At 34.9% G+C, this 17,731-nt stretch overlaps 1 protein-coding gene across 1 annotated transcript; it reads left to right on the forward strand.

The window, feature by feature from the left end:
• The first annotated feature begins 889 nt into the window (after nucleotides 1–889).
• LOC102801758 (solute carrier family 2, facilitated glucose transporter member 1-like) lies at nucleotides 890–13,357 on the forward strand. The gene is made up of 12 exons (XM_085508483.1): nucleotides 890–937; nucleotides 1,909–2,010; nucleotides 2,867–3,024; nucleotides 3,814–3,938; nucleotides 4,795–4,910; nucleotides 5,710–5,869; nucleotides 8,319–8,506; nucleotides 8,714–8,827; nucleotides 8,986–9,087; nucleotides 9,221–9,302; nucleotides 10,140–10,267; nucleotides 13,163–13,357. Exons 1-12 carry the CDS (start codon nucleotides 890–892, stop codon nucleotides 13,355–13,357), a joined length of 1,518 nt encoding a protein of 505 aa, XP_085364609.1.
• The last annotated feature ends 4,374 nt before the right edge of the window (nucleotides 13,358–17,731 follow it).

Consider the following 17,731-nt stretch of genomic DNA (forward strand, 5'->3'; position numbering starts at 1 on the left):
GAGTGTTTGATAGCTACGGACGTGAACAGTCTTGCACCCGCTTTAAAGGGCGGTGGTCGTCACGCTGCGTCACGTCTTGTAAGTAAGCAATGTATTTTACATGCAAATAACACCGAATAAACGGCAAGGTGAATACTAAGTCAAATAATAGTAAACATGTACTGCGTGCGTGACTCGAACCGGCGCTCGAGTACGGCACATAATCGCCTAGCTTCACGCCACTAAACGTCTTCCCCTCGGCTACCGAGCATCCCCAAAAAAGAATGCTTAATAACCAGGCTAATTTGACGTAGTAGTATTTACCTTGCCGTTTATTTGGTGTTATTTGCTTACTTTACTTTCTATGTCGACAGCAACTATGAGTTTATTTTTTTTTAATTTTACACGCGTTGTTTATGAGTCCATATCGAACAGGATGCGGAGCGATGACCACCGCCCTTTAATGCTTTCCCACAGTTCCTCTGTCCCTCTATATAGAGGAGCTGTGGCTTTCCCGATATCGACTTCCTGTCTGGTTGCTTTCGTAATGTACAGTGACTGATGAAACCGAAATCTCCCTGTTTTCCTCCTGTCGTTTTTTTTTTTTTTTTTTTTGTGTTATCTTCCTTCCACTGGTTCGGTATTTTAGTCACTTAATCATGATCGAAGTATGGTTATTCAAAATTATTTAACAGTGTATTGTAATGCGTGCTTGTTTGTATTTGTTTCATTCATTCATTCATTCATTCATTCATTCATTCATTCATTCCCAGTTATAGGCGAGTGGTGAAAAACGATCAAACTATCCTTGTTATCAATAGATATCAATAAGACTGTCGATCGTGTATGCACCTTATCATGTCAATTAATATTTAACACAGTTCATTTTGCAAAGTTCAACCAGGACAATATGGCGAAACGCAGGCATAAAAAAACACCCGAGGCTACCAGTAATAAGGTCAGTTAACCGATGTCATATAGGAGTAAGAGACATTTTCCATGCGGACTCTAAAATTGTGTGCTGTTTCCCCGGGGTTGTTGCGCCTCAAAATACATTCTAGGCTTTACGTTGTTTGAACACGTGGGCACACTGTAGTGTCAGTGGTCAAATTTACGGAGGTACATTCTTGGGGTTGTTGCGCCTCAAAAAACGTTATAGACTGTACATTGTTTGAACACATGTGGGCATACTGTAGTGTCAGTGGTCAAATTTACGGAGGTACATTCTTGGGGTTGTTGCACCTCAAAAAAACGTTCTAGGCTGTACATTGTTTGAACACATGTGCCCACACTGTAGTGTCAGTGGTCAAATTTACGGAGGTACATTCTTGATTCTGATGTATTTAGTTGTACAAGGTGTGGGTATATTTCACTCTGTGCACACTGTCCGTGCTGGTACACACATCATCATGATGGAATGTAGTAGAACAATAATCCATTAATAAACACGACAGCATCAAGAACAACTGGTTCTATCATCAATAGACAAGTTTCAATTTCCGCCGCCACATTAGAAACTTGTGCGCTCTGGTGTAAAAACGTACCGATTTCGTCTGCGTGGGGGTGGGGGTGGGGGGTTGATTTGTGATTTCGCCGCGTTAACGTTTGATAGCTCATCAAAAGACCAGGAACCAATGAAACGAATAAATTGCACAATATAGAAATAACCGTTCATTCTCGCAAGGAAACCGACTGGTGGCGCTATTACTCGGAATTCGTCTGTTAGATCACCGTCACGATTACTGACGAACTCACCATGGTGATTACCAATAAGACCACATGGTGATTTATGCTTGGTTCATTATTATTCTTTACATCCATTAGTTTTGTACCATTACATACTAATGTTTACACAAGTTGTATTTATTATCCACACCCCTGACATTCCATCAGAATTGTCCAAATCAGTCCATGTAATATCTCTCACAGGTAAAGTTGACATTCTGGTTAATCTATGCTATGATGGTGGTAACACTGTGTGCTCATGGACAATATGGATACAATGTTGCAGTACTTCCAGCACCAACTGAGGTATGAAAAACAAGTATTAAAAATGTTCTATTGGTTTGAGTATAAGTTACATTATAAAGTGGCCTTGTACATAATTTTAAAGCGGGAGGGTTGTCACCTGCGCACGCGCGGGAATTGAGTTCTAAGCGACGATAACAACACACGCGAAAAACGCAAAGGCTCATGGGTAGACACTTGTTTGTAAACAATGACACGCGATGGTCATCTGACGCATGCGCAGGTGACGACTCCCCCGCTTTAATTACTCAGTTTTCCTCAAAGATCATTCTATTTTTCAATTTTAGGTATACATTGCAAGAAATACCAGAAGCAGTATATTACCCAAGACAGGGACAATTAATAACATTTACTTGAATACTAAAGTGCACACATTGTCTAAGCGTTATAATGTATTGTAAGAACGCATTCACCTAGTACACCCACTTAAAACTGTGTTTGGCGCGCATGTTTATAGCTTTATTTGTGTGCAGAATATTATACTCTTCGCGTTGTTTCTGACGTCAGAGATTCAAATTGCGCATGTTCAACTATTCATTGAAGGAACACATTCACTACACTATTTCAAGCTGTCGTTTTGGGACAGTACTTTGTGGCGTAACGTAAATATTGTAACGTAAATAAACTGGATATTACATACGCTACTGTACATCTGCCTAAGAATTTGAACATTTGTACATGTATTAAGAAAAACGAATTGTGTAATGTTTCACGTGTTTGTTTGGGCGCCATATTTTATTTATTCAAATGATTTGTGGAATTCCTGAAAATATGTATTCAACTTTAGTGAAATAAGCGTCTGAATTGTGTAATTATAATATGTGAAATGTACATTTACTAGAGTATTATACTTTTTCAGTATATGCTTGACTTTTATAACCAATCCTATACCTCTCGTTATGGTGAAATCTCTGAATCGACTCTAGACTGGTTGTGGGCACTAACAGCAGCATCGTTTGCAGTAGGAGGCGCTATTGGATCGATCTCTGCTCCGACATGCAGTGAAATTTTAGGAAGGTGAGTAGGTGTTCTGTTATTCCTGTTTTGTCATGTTGATGGTCGATAGGTAACATCCAAATCGTCACTGCCCACTGTTAAAAATGATAACCCTAAACAAGCCTGCACCACCGTCTTGTCAAATTACAGGAAAGCAGGTAGGTTACTAATAAATAAAATAAAGGAAGGTTCACTTACCATCAATGTTCCTGTCCAGTGATGTCGCAGAAAAGTAGGTAAGTTACAATAGATGAAAGTTCTCACCATAAAATGATACACTGTCGAATAATATCGTTGAAATGCAAGTAGAGTATATTAATTCTATTTTCTCACAATTACTTATCCACTGTCCATTGCAATCTTAGGAAAGATTACAAAATAATTCGTGAATGTTGAATATTTCAAATTTCATATCAAATGATCTAATTAAAAATGTATATGAACAAACAATTGCGAGACAAATAGTTGGTTCTTTATTGGCAGATATAAACGTTCTTTATTGATCCCGAAACTTAGTCAATATATGTTATCTTACATTATGCGTTAGTGCTTAGCAACTGACAAGAATTTATAGTCATAGCGCCATCTATCGGTTTGCGTGAGATAATAGGGGTGGGACTACCAACTCGGCCTTCCGATGAGCTATCGAACGTATTTATTAACACGGCGAAATCACCCCCAACACACTAACATGCGGACGAAATTGAAACGTTTTTACAGCCGAGAGCGCAGGTTTCAAAGGTAACCTCGTAACACGTGTTCTTTTTGCTGTTCTAACTAGATGTGCTAACTTCTCTCTATTGTTTGTAGGAAATTAAGCCTGCTGCTGATGAATGTGTTCTCAATTAGTGCTGGTTTAATGTTTGGAGCAAGTATCAATGCAGATAACTTTGAATTGGTTATCATGGGGCGTGTTATTATAGGATTCTACTGCGGTGAGCAATCAGGTGTCTGTAAGCAATGCGTGTTGAAAAGATGAGGCTGTGAGCAGAGATGAGTTGGTAGTCATGAGTGTGGTGGGAAACTAGAGAAATGCCAGTGTTTCATACATATCTTGGTTACATTTATTCTAGCTTTAATTGACAAACATGTTTTTCTATTGTGATTGTGTAAATCTGATAACGATGAAATCCCCAGAAACGACTTGTGACCTAAACCGTAATAAGTCTATCGAAATAAGGGAAGGCTATCTTGTTTGAAGGGCGGTTAGTGTCGTACCGCTCATGTGCGACATTTGTGCTGATAAACGTTGATTTTTCCATAATCCGATGCGCTTTTCTAATGAATCACCAGTACGAGTTTTGCCCTGGGCGCAACCTAAAGTAATTTACCGCCTGCGACTCCTTTGATACCGTCCAAACACCAGAAAAAAAACTAAAGCTTGGCAACCTCACAGTGTGTATTACTATTAGTTGGTGTGCCAACAGTAGAAAATCGCCATCTTTGTTTATGTGAGACCCATATCTCGCGCGTGCGCGGCGCGACGACTACCGCCCTTTAAGGTCCCTGTGTACCGACTTTTTGAAAACATGACACACATAAACATGAAGACCTAGTTTTCCGTTACACCAGCAATGTGTGATGAAAAAAAGATGATGTTAACAGAGATGAGTTGAGATAGTTTGGTGGACATTTGGGGGAGAAATGTTAAAAAAGAGATGATGTTAACAGAGATGAGTTGAGATAGTTTGGTGGACATTTGGGGGAGAAATGTTGAAAAAGAGATGATGTTAACACAAATTCTAGCAATGTGTTAAGTGAAATGAAAAAAAATAAAATATTTATTTGTAGGTGTGGCCATGTCAATAGTGCCATTGTTTCTATCAGAAATATCACCCAATGAGTACAGAGGTATAGTTGGTGCAGGTCAGAAGATAAACCTGGCAGTCGGTATTGTACTGGCGCAGGTAATTATTGCAATGTATACACGTGTGAATCGTTATCAGAGTTATCCAAGCCACGTATAGCAATTACACCACCTACATTGTACCATTATATCACTGTATCCATTATACCATGTACAGTTTACCAATTAAACTAAACAAACATTGCACCATGTGAATCGTCTCCATTATAACCGATTAACTATGATTTTTATACAGTTTATCAATGATACCATATACAGTCCACCAACTAAACCACTTGTGTTCACTCAACTATGTACACTTCATCGAAAAATTCATATGCAATGTACCAACTAAGCCATAATGACTGTACCCATTCAACCACGTACAACACCATATGAAATGTACCAACCAAGCCATATTGACTGTACCCATTCAACCACATACAACACCATATGAAATGTACCAACTAAGCCATATTGACTGTACTTATTCAACAACGTACAACACCATATGCAATGTACAAACTAAGCCATATTGACTGTACCCATTCAACTACGTACAACACTATATGCAATGTACCAACTAAGCCATATTGACTGTACCCATTCAACCACGTACAACATCAAATGAAATGTACCAACTAAGCCATATTGACTGTACCCATTCATCCACGTTCAACACTATATGCAATGTACCAACTAAGCCATATTGACTGTATCCATTCAACCACGTACAACACTATATGCAATGTACCAACTAAGCCATATTGACTGTACCCATTCAACCACGTACAACACCATATGTAATGTAATATTTTATTGATTACAATTCGCCGCAGTTTAATTTCTATTTTCTTTAGTGCATAGGTATATTTTGGCTTAACACAGAAGACACATGGAATATACTTCTGGCTTTGACAGCAGTATTCTCTATTTTACATCTGGTATTTTTCCCGCCATGTCCAGAGAGTCCACGATGGTCCATTATTTCTGACCGTGACGAAAAGAATGCAACATATGGTAATGACGTGCGAATTTCTCATTCCAATTACAAACAAACAAACACACACACAAACAAACATAAACATGTACAATTGTCTACTACACTTGTTTGGGTGATTGAATTTAGATAATGGAGGGGTATGTGGGCTGATAGGATTCATTCGTTAAATGAAGGTATATATATATTATATCTCGTCCTGGGTTATTGACCTTTATCTACCCTCTACAACTAAAATATGAATGACAAATGGGCTTGATTTCAGTTGAGATAAATAGTCACCTCATACTATTTCTGGCAGTAATTACAATAACTTGGGGTGGACGGATTGGCGTTCTGTCTGCAATGATCCAACGAGAAAGATTCTACTTCTGACTATCTTATCTTCATCAGTTGGTGCTGTTAATATCTTTTTCTCAATATGACTCTTTCCAGCCCTAATCCCAAACCTATCCCACGACTCAAATTATGGTCACTTCCAAGGCCTTAATGAATCTTACATTATGCTTGCCAGACGCAAAAATCAAATACAAGTAATTGTACATTTGTTTTAAGTCACGACTAGTTTCCCATTGTATCTTAATTTGCTGCATTGTCAGTAGAGTCGACTTGTTGGTGCAGTGACTTAGCATATCAGTCCAGTATACTGGAAAACAAAATATTAAAAAATATTAATTGAAATAGTTAATAACAAGTCTAACATTATATAATCTTGTTTTAGCTACAGAGATATAGCCTCGGTGAACAATTGTGACATCCCAAACCTTATAGTTAATAATTGTTTTGTCATCTCGAAGTTGATAGTTTACTTGTCAAAATTATATTGTGATTTGAACGTGCAAATGAGAGTAGAATGTCATACTGCATACTAAGGGGTATATTGTGACGTATTGCATTCCATGTGACCGGTTCTCAACCAATCAGCTTGGGTTATTAGAATATCATATCATCCGTTCTTTATTTAGTTGTCTACTGTTACTATAACAGTTGTATTAGCTGTCGTCATTCCTTTTACTGACACTCATCAGGACGGGAAAGATATGACATTTCTGTGATTGAGATACTCCAGGAAAAGAATTGGACTAGAAGTTTGGTACTATAAGCTGAAATTCAATCTGGAATCAATAGCCTGCTATAAACCTCTGCTATCCATTATTAAAGCATATACCAATATGAAATACTGAAAAGACTTCAATGCATTCAAATGATTTACTCAGCTTAAGAGAAAATGTAGAAGCAGTTCTAATACATGAGAACCATTGAAATCTGAAGTTTTCTTAATTGCCGTTTTTTGAAATTCATACTCAAATATGTAATTCATCGGAAAGCGAGAATGATAGGCCATTTAAGCGCAGAGTATAAAACAAGATACGCCCAACACATTGAAGAAGTGCACGGTGAATGTAACAACACAGAGGTACTATAATGGTAATTCCGATTTCTAAAGAAAGCGAACAGGAATTACTTTTGATCTAGTTTAAAGCCTTAAATGTTGGACGTATATAATTTTCAAACTCTAAGGACATAAAGCTGAAAGCGGTGAATACAACCATACTAGCTCAAGAAACTACATCAAGAACATCACTGACCCACTTTCATGATTGTCATGCAAGAAATCGTTCGGATCACCTGATTGTGAAAGAAAAATCAAAAGAATATTGGAGATGTGTAACCGCATATTTGTATATCTACAGTCATAAAAATGTAAGAGATGGAAAAAAAACACGAATTGTTGACAACAAATACATTTGAGAACATATTGACACTGGCAAATTTAGTTTAAACTAGATACAGTGCACTGTTGGCATACGCTTGCACACTTGCGTATGAAGATCATTGAAGGCACTAAGCAGATTGAATTTGTAATCTGGTGACTAAGAATTTGTAAAGATGCAGAAAAATAATGTCTGCAATGCGATGTATGCTGACTTAGCCCAATAGTAGTCAGGTATTGGTAGCCGACTGCCTTGCTGATGCCATCAGTGGAAATACGTTGCTCTATTGGCTACTACTTTCGATATCATGAACATGATTGCCAACAGCAGCAGTTCATATAAATTTCTGTCAAATAGTCATGGCACAAAAGAGTATTCAACTTAACCTATTTCCACCACTATGATCACAATAGAATGTTGATTTGAAATCAGTGATAGATAAAGATACAACCAGAATTAGAAAAATAACATTGTTGATATACAAATCATTCGACAGGCACTAAATAGCAAAAGAACTGGTTGTGATTACTAAAAAAAATAAGGTTCTCATCTTCTGCATTTCGTGCCTTTTGATATTAATCATCAATCTATGTTGAAGCCTGCATTGAAGCTGAGCAGGTGACAATCCCCGCCTTAACTATAATTCTATATTTATTTGATTATGTTTACTTACTTTATACATCTTTATCTTGTCTTGTAATACACATGGATGAACGATGCCCTATTATTTATATTTTTCTAATCAATTTGTTAGCTATTAGGAAATATATAGGAAAGTCTGCAATACAGAGAACAGTGAATGAAATTGTTGTTGAGCACAGAGAAGTTCTGCAGGAAGATCCAGTTGGTTATATCGCCTTATTCAAGACCAAAGAATATCGACTACCTCTTCTGATTTGCGCAACCGTCATGTCTTCAGTACAGTTCTGTGGACTTCCTGCTGTGGGTATTTATATCTAAAACTTGCATGACTCTTGCTATTCAAGTAGTAATATTCAACCGATTGAATGTCACGATTTTCCCCGCCACAATTAGGGTGCATGCTTTGAGGTTATTTTACAGGATATGATGTGGCTCACATATATATTTGCATATAATTAGCATGAATGAGAGTTTGCCAATCACATACCATCGTTTTGTTGATTCCAGATCTACCAATATGCAGCCAGTGTGTTTGAAATGATTTGGCCGAATAACCCGGATGCAGTGGACTATGGAATTGTTGGAATGGGTTTGACTGAACTGGTAGCATCTGTTTTGGCGGTAAATGAATGAATGAATGAATGAGGGAATGTAGAAATAAATGAATGAATGCATAAATAAATGAATATAGTTCAGAGAACACATGGTCATTTACGCGAATTTCCATACGACAATTAGTTTTCTTTTTTATTTATTTACATGTATTAGTTTTGTTTTAGGTATTTCTTATAGATCGTTATGGTCGACGACCATTACTTCTCTACTCACAAGCCTCTATGGTGGTGTTTAATGGTATCTTAACACTATCTCTAAATTTATCGGTAAGTTTGATTGCAATAACGCAGTACAAAAAAAAAGATTCGTTCATGTGTAGTACAAGGTATACTACCTTTACTACTATGCCTGTTTATGTTTATGATCATGTAATACGTCATCCAATATTGTTCATTTCAGAATCCCAATGATACTGGTGGTTGGGCATATGTCAGTATGATTGCAATTTATTGCAATGTAGCTGCTTTCTCAATTGGACCAGGCAAGTATATTAATATCAATAATTATTGCTTTCTTTATAACCCTGAATTAAAGCCTTATTTTCTGTATTGCGCTAGGTAGTTATTATTGCATAATTTATTGAACTAGACAAATCATCAACTCGATTTGGCTAGGCAGGTACACCTCCTGTATTGCGTTGGGCAAGTTTTAATGAATATATATTTTATTGAACTAGACAAGTATATCATCATCTTGAATTGGCTAGGCAGGTATATCTCCTGTATTGCGCTGGGCAAGTTTTAATGAATATATATTTTATTGAACTAGACAAGTATATCATCATCTTGAATTGGCTAGGCAGGTATACCTCCTGTATTACGCTGGGCAAGTTTTAATGAATATATATTTTATTGAACTAGACAAGTATATCATCATCTTGAATTGGCTAGGCAGGTATACCTCTTGTATTACGCTGGGCAAGTTTTAATGAATATATATTTTATTGAACTAGACAAGTATATCATCATCTTGAATTGGCTGGGCAGGTATACCTCCTGTATTGCTCTGGGCAAGTTTTAATGAATATATATTTTATTGAACTAGACAAGTATATCATCATCTTGAATTGGCTAGGCAGGTATACCTTCTTCTGTATTGGGTTATGCATGTACCAATGGCCATCAATGCCTTCAATATAGGTTTGGGATTTATCATGGGACATGAACTGGTCTCCGCATGACTAGTATTTAGTGGGATGTGTATTCTTATGATTCTTATATTCTTTTGTGACCCCCTCCGTTGATATTAGTTAACAATAACAGCAACAACACCATGTGACCTGCAATAACAAGCTAAATATTATATAATTTTGTTTTAGCTACTGTTTCGTTCGTGATTGCACCCGAACTTTGGTCACATGGACCTCGCCCTGCGGCTGTTAGTATTGTACTGCAGGTTAACTGGTGGTCCATGTTTGTAGTCAACTTGTTATTCCCGTTCTTTCAGGTAACTATCAGTATTATTATGTTTTTGACCGTTTTTGAATTTCAGTGAATGTTGGTTAACTGCCACGTGAACTATTTAATGCCTGACCGAAATCGTTCCTACCATGAGTCATTAGTTACATTGTCTCTGAAAAGAATGTCATTTTAAGGGCAATTTGATCGACGTTGAAACGTATGCGTTATATTCTTGCTTTTTTGGCTATCTTTTCACAAGCATGGACAATTTCACAAGAATAATTGTCAGATTTTTTTGAAATTCCAGACAAACAGCTCACGAACAAACAGCCTCAGCTTTGATTCTAGTAATTCTCTATGCATAAAAAATCAAAATGGTCATTCTAAGGACTCTATCACGGATATTTTTCCATAGTCAGTCTCAGTGAGACAGTCTCAGAGTAACAATACGATATAAGTTAATGTAGTAAAAACAATACGTATTATATTTACAATATACATCAATATAGCAAAATACATAACGTAATATATTTACAATATACGTCAATGTAGCAAATTACATAACGTAATATATTTACAATATACGTCAATGTAGCAATATACATAACGTAATATATTTACAATATATGTCAATGTAGCAATATACATAACGTAATATATTTACAATATATGTCAATGTAGCACAATACATAACGTAATATATTTACAATATACGTCAATGTAGCACAATACATAACGTAATATATTTACAATATACGTCAATGTAGCAAATTACATAACGTAATATATTTACAATACACATCAATGCAGCACAATACATAACGTAATATATTGACAATATACGTCAATGTAGCAAATTACATATCGTAATATGTTTACAATATACGTCAATATAGCAAATACATAACGTAATATATTTACAATATACGTCAATGTAGCAAATTACATAACGTAATATATTTACAATATACGTCAATGTAGCAAAATACATAACGTAATATATTTACAATATATGTCAATGTAGCACAATACATAACGTAATATATTTACAATATACGTCAATGTAGCACAATACATAACGTAATATATTTACAATATACGTCAATGTAGCAAATTACATAACGTAATATATTTACAATATACACCAATGCAGCACAATGCATAACGTAATATATTTACAATATACGTCAATGTAGCAAATTACATATCGTAATATGTTTACAATATTCGTCAATGTAGCAAAATACATAACGTAATATATTTACAATATACGTCAATGTAGCACAATACATAACGTAATATATTTACAATATACGTCAATGTAGCACAATATATAACGTAATATATTTATAATATACATCAATGCAGCACAATACATAACATAATATATTTACAATATACGTCAATGTAGCAAATTACATATCGTAATATGTTTACAATATTCGTCAATGTAGCAAAATACATAACGTGATATATTTACAATATACGTCAATGTAGCACAATACATAACGTAATATATTTACAATATACGTCAATGTAGCACAATATATAACGTAATATATTTATAATATACATCAATGCAGCACAATACATAACATAATATATTTACAATATACGTCAATGTAGCAAATTACATATCGTAATATATTTACAATATACGTCAATGTTGCAAAATACATAACGTAATATATTTACAATATACGTCAATGTAGCAAAATACATAACGTAATATATTTACAATATACGTCAATGTAGCAAATTACATATCGTAATATATTTACAATATACGTCAATGTAGCAAATTACATAACGTAATATATTTACAATATACGTCAATGTAGCAAAATACATAACGTAATATATTTACAATATACATCAATGTAGCAAAATACATAACGTAATATATTTACAATATACGTCAATGTAGCAAATTACATATCGTAATATATTTACAATATACGTCAATGTAGCAAATTACATAACGTAATATATTTACAATATACGTCAATGTAGCAAAATACACAACGTAATATATTTACAATATACGTCAATGTAGAAAAATACATAACGTAATATATTTGCAACATATTATAAATATACCTAATGTATGTGTACATGCATAATCAACTATTTTATTTTTGTAAAGTCTGCTTTTATTTCGTTTTTGTTGCTTGTCTTTTGTTGATATTTTAATCTTTTCGTTTACAACAAGGAATACAGTAACGACAACAGCAGCAGCAGCAATAACAACAATAATACACGTATGCGTCAAATTAGTCCAATACACTACGTGATATATTTACCATATACTACCATGTAATACAATGCACTACGTGATATATTTACCATATACTACCATGTAATACAATACACTACGTGATATATTTACCATATACTATCATGTAATACAATACACTACGTGATATATTTACCATATACTTCCATGTAATACAATACACTACGTGATATATTTACCATATACTACCATGTAATACAATACACTACGTGATATATTTACCATATACTACAATGTAATACAATATATTATGTAGTATATTTAACCAGTGGGCATACATACTAACCAAACATCTTTTCTGTTGCTTTTGTGATGTCTGCTTTATTTAGTTTTTTACGGTTGGACTTTTTGATCTTGTAAACTTTTCTTTTACAAATAGGAGTACAAAACAATAATACTGTAAAATGACTAATTTTCATTGGGTTTAAATTTCAGGCATATTCAGTGGGCTTTAACTTCACGGTTTTATCATTTAGATAATGTGTTCTATGCTAAATTTTACACATTAACTGGGTTTTAATTTAGCGCATTTTCCAGTCAGCGAAATAAGCAAAATTAAAACCCAGTGAATAATTAACCCCTTTACAGTATACTACAATTCATTATGTGATTATATATTTACACTATATTATTTTTTTTTTTCAGTCTTCCATGGATGCCTATATGTTTGCTATGTTCATGGTTTTTATGATTTATTATACCATATTTACGTATTTTCTGGTGCCTGAAACTAAGCAAAAAACGTTTGAGGAAATTGTTGCACAGTTTCGCCGAAAGCCAAGTTACAATTCTAGGACAAGTGAAGAAATGAAAATGACGGAACATTATAAACATCAATGACAACAAAAAATGATTACGTGATATTTGTTATTCATTTTTCTTTGTCTTCGCAAGGTAAACCAAAGTTTTTGGCAAGGTTTTATTTTTGTGTCTAAACAGTTAATTTAACCCGTAGTCACAAAATTATCAGTTCGGTTACTGGAATGAATCACAAGAATAAGCGTGGTTTGCAGAGGGAAATAAAGACAAAATGTATGAGATTTAGATACATATCTCTAGAAACCTAAAAATATTATATTTGCCCTGAGTTGATGAAAAAAAATGTATTAACTTATGTTTTCTACATTTTTATAATAAAAGCATTCACTTTTCTCGGCGTCTGCTAGATAATGGTTGCCACGCACGTGACATGCATGAAAAGACTGTCGTCTTTTTTAAAGCAACGAGAGTCAACAATAGATGATTTTCCGTACAATTGCGAGATCTCGCGAGATGCATGAAAGACGCGCGTCGAACGTCTGCCGCAAAAATCGAACGATTTGATTTTGAACTCGAATTTCCTTATTTCGTAGCTCACACCGACCGGCCGATCTTCGACAGAGGAATATTGCTTCCGAATACCCTTACTTAATCGAAATTGCCTATCATCAAATGTGGACAGCACATTATTAAGCATGGAAAATACATTCGCGTTTGTCGAATCCCACGCGATGTTTGACGCCACTACAACGCTATGACCTTTGTTTGTCCTGTTTTTACGTTCGATTTCACGCATAACGCGTGATTCTCGCAGTGTACGGAAAATGGTCTATTGTCATGTAACCGAGTCATATTGATTACACATATAATCCATATGGGAATATATAGGAACTAGTATTAAATATATATCGCAATATGTAGCACGTACTTTTCTATATAAAAAAATAGTGAAATGCAGCTTTTCTGGTTAAGCTCAGGTCCAAGTTTTGCCAGAACCGTCTCAATGTCGAATGCTTTATGTGTTTATGAATTTATACTGAATAGCATACCACAGAATGTTGTAAAATCACTAAAAAAAACGTGTTCATTGATGGACATCTGAAGATCAAAACCAGTCTGGATCAAAACGATATTTTAGCCTAACGACCTCGAAGTTCCTGTCACTCATCTATTTAGAAACACTTTGTTGATAGAGGACGCGATTTATGTCTCAGATCATCGTGACAACTCATTCTATGTTCACCAAGTTACATTGATTTATAATCTGTTCGAAGTTTACTTATTAAGATAGTACGCTAACCATAAAAACATAGAAAGGATTGATCACAGTAAATTATTCAAAAAATGTGTGATGAACCACATTCATGCAAATCATTAGAATTTAAAGTTATTACGGAAAAAGTAAAATATATTTCAGGAAAACATAATTCAAAAAGCGGCCGTTTTGAAACATTATTCAATGGATAACTTTTCTAATATTCAAAATTCTTCATTTTTTCGTAACAGCCATATGTAGCCCCCCCCCCATAACACAACATATACCTTTTTAGCATAGGACACCTAACAGCATTATGAGATCTGATGGAATGTTTCTGCCAATTGTAAACTACTCAAAACATAAATTACTGATCAGTTTACGTCGCTTTGTGGAAAAGTTAGTTCGGTGACCATATATTTTTATTTTAGAATTGTGAACATACCGACCCCTCAAACTGTTTTTCTTAATTTATCATAAATAGCGATAGTGACTCAGTATTCTTAAATAATATGAAAGATACCGTCTGTGAGCTACATGAATGTGAAAACAGTTTCTGATCTATACAAACAAACTGACAGACTAAAGAAAGATTTTTCTTGACCAAGGCTCCTTTGTGCCCTTTACTCCCGATTAAAGTACGAGTAGGGTCACGGTAATTATATGAATTTGACTAATTTTATGTATATTTTTTCTGTGTGTTGTGTGTTGTCGTAGCGTTTCTCATTTTGTACAAGGCGACAATGAACCAGTGACCTGTACAAATATAGCACCTGATTCATTTAATACCATAGTGAACTACGTGGTGCATTTATCCATGAACCATCTGCTTAACTCATGCATTGAACTGAGCATGAATTTTACACAATCTGTCATTATCCACCCAACGTCTTTTGCACATCGTTAAAACATTTTCGATAAAAATGTCAGACACAATCCTAAGAACATCTACAACATTTATATACTTAATAATGTGGTTATTAGTGGCAGCAGCAGGGGTTTATATGGACATTAAAACACAACCAATAAGACACCTTCATTGAGAAAACACCTTATCTCTAAATGAGAATTCTTTGCTTCAAGAAACGACTGAATAAATAAGTCATTCAACTAAAAATGAAAAGACTTAGTGCAAACCCCAACTAATCAATATTTGCATCTGAAATCATTAAAAGGTCATAACCAGATCATAATCAAACCAAGGATCGATTATTCTTAGCTAGCATTCAAATCCTTCAGCACTTTCATCTCCTCCTTTCATCAATTTCAAAGTTGCCAGTGCGCCTAAAACAGACAGCGATTTTCATATATCTCCACAGTGGTCAATTTTAACAATTCACATTACAGTAAAAAATAGAGCTTTACAAAATCTTTCAAGAAAATGGTGTCAGATATGAAGCACGCCACTACAGTTTATAAGCCAATTGGGTGTATCTCGTGTCTTCCCGAAGTATGGTCGCCTAACCATACTAACTGCTCATTGCATATAGCATCTACATAATTGCTATAAATCTTTTCACTACACACATCAACTGTCCAGTATTATCCTATCCCAGACCAACAGTTCTCAACTTTTGATGACCAATGTTTTCACTAGTATGTAGATCCATCACGAAGTTCATATTATGTATAGTTTGCCTCGCAGTTCTTTCTTCTTTGTTGTAAACTCTGTCTGGATGTTTATGTCACCTCCTTTTTCATTTCGTAGTTTGGGATTTGCTTTTCATCTCAACTTCAGTCTCGACCGTCCTCTTTTTCTCGACTTTTGGTTTCAGAACACCTCAACAGTTAGATTCTTGGTTAGCTTGATCAATCTGTTCATAGCAACTCTCTTCGAGACAAAGTTCAGAGCGATTTTTGATGAATAATTACCATCTTTCCAGTCTTACATGACCTCATAACAATAGGTCTGCACAACGTTTATATATCATGGCATTTTCAAGATGAATTCTGAACTGTACAACCAATGCTGAGCCTGCTTCTTCTCTGAACATCAGGTTGTAAGGACAGTCGAGTCGCTTGCATTTGTAGGCATGAATCAACACTTTCAATTAGGCATCAAATTACTCTTCTGTTCATTATCCAATGTACCCATTGTGTTATTCATCTGTTCTTATTGAGTGTTTCCTTAGTTGCCTTTGATCTCTTAAACCCTAAGACTTGACAAAGTATTTTTATGATGCATGATTTCAGACTCCGGTATTGGTCACAATGCAATGTTTATACATCTGCCCTGCTGTCATCTTCACTATCTGATTACACGTTGGTATCTCCATATGTAAACTCTGTAAAATAATCAGTAATCACCAAGATATTCTTGACTCCACCATTAGAATTGTCTGGTTGGCAATTTTTGCTCTCCCAGAATTTAAAATGTTGCGGTATAGTGTGAACAGTGTGGATAATTTCTGCAATGATCTATGACAAATTCACCTGCAACTGATCTATTAGCACTACTAGATGAGTGTAACAACTTATTCATTGGTATTTTGAACCACAATGTAAACATGTTATAATGAGACAGAACAATAAATGGCACACAATAGAATTAACATTGTTGAAACAAGAGGAAAAGGCAGCTGAATGTTACTGGCGTAACATACGTCAAACCATTCACATGGAAATATACAGAAACAAATGCAATTCACTTCATCCAATTGACTTGACAAAAATTTAATAATAAACCTCTTATAAACAAGAAAGAAAAATCACTCTACAGAATCTTCAACACAGAAATGTGGAATCACCATTACCAACTCATTCCTCACTACACGAGCGCTGTTAAAACAGAATTGACATCCTCCCGTACAGCTACCACTGATAAAGTTAGCAAGGTTATCCACAAGTCAATTAAATCATACAAACTTCATCAAATACAAACATCAATACTTAGCGTATCTTGACATATTAAGCATAAGCAACATTATTAATTTATCGTTATCTGCAGGAATTATGAAATGCACTAAAAACATCACTACTTAGTCACTCCTCCCAAGAAGAAACCACAGCTGGATTCTGACGTTTTCAATCACCACCAACCAGTTTCACATATCACGTTCATTTCAAAGATCATTGAAAACGTTGTTACAAGAGACTGACCAACCATCTAAATTACAACATCATCGATCCATTGCAGTCTGCATACAAGTAATTTCATATCACAGAGGCAGCCTTACTTCATGTCCATAATGATATTCTTA

The sequence above is a fragment of the Saccoglossus kowalevskii genome, chromosome 15 (genome assembly GCF_978046115.1).
Source record: "Saccoglossus kowalevskii chromosome 15, keSacKowa6.1, whole genome shotgun sequence".
Classification (NCBI taxonomy): Eukaryota; Metazoa; Hemichordata; class Enteropneusta; family Harrimaniidae; genus Saccoglossus; species Saccoglossus kowalevskii.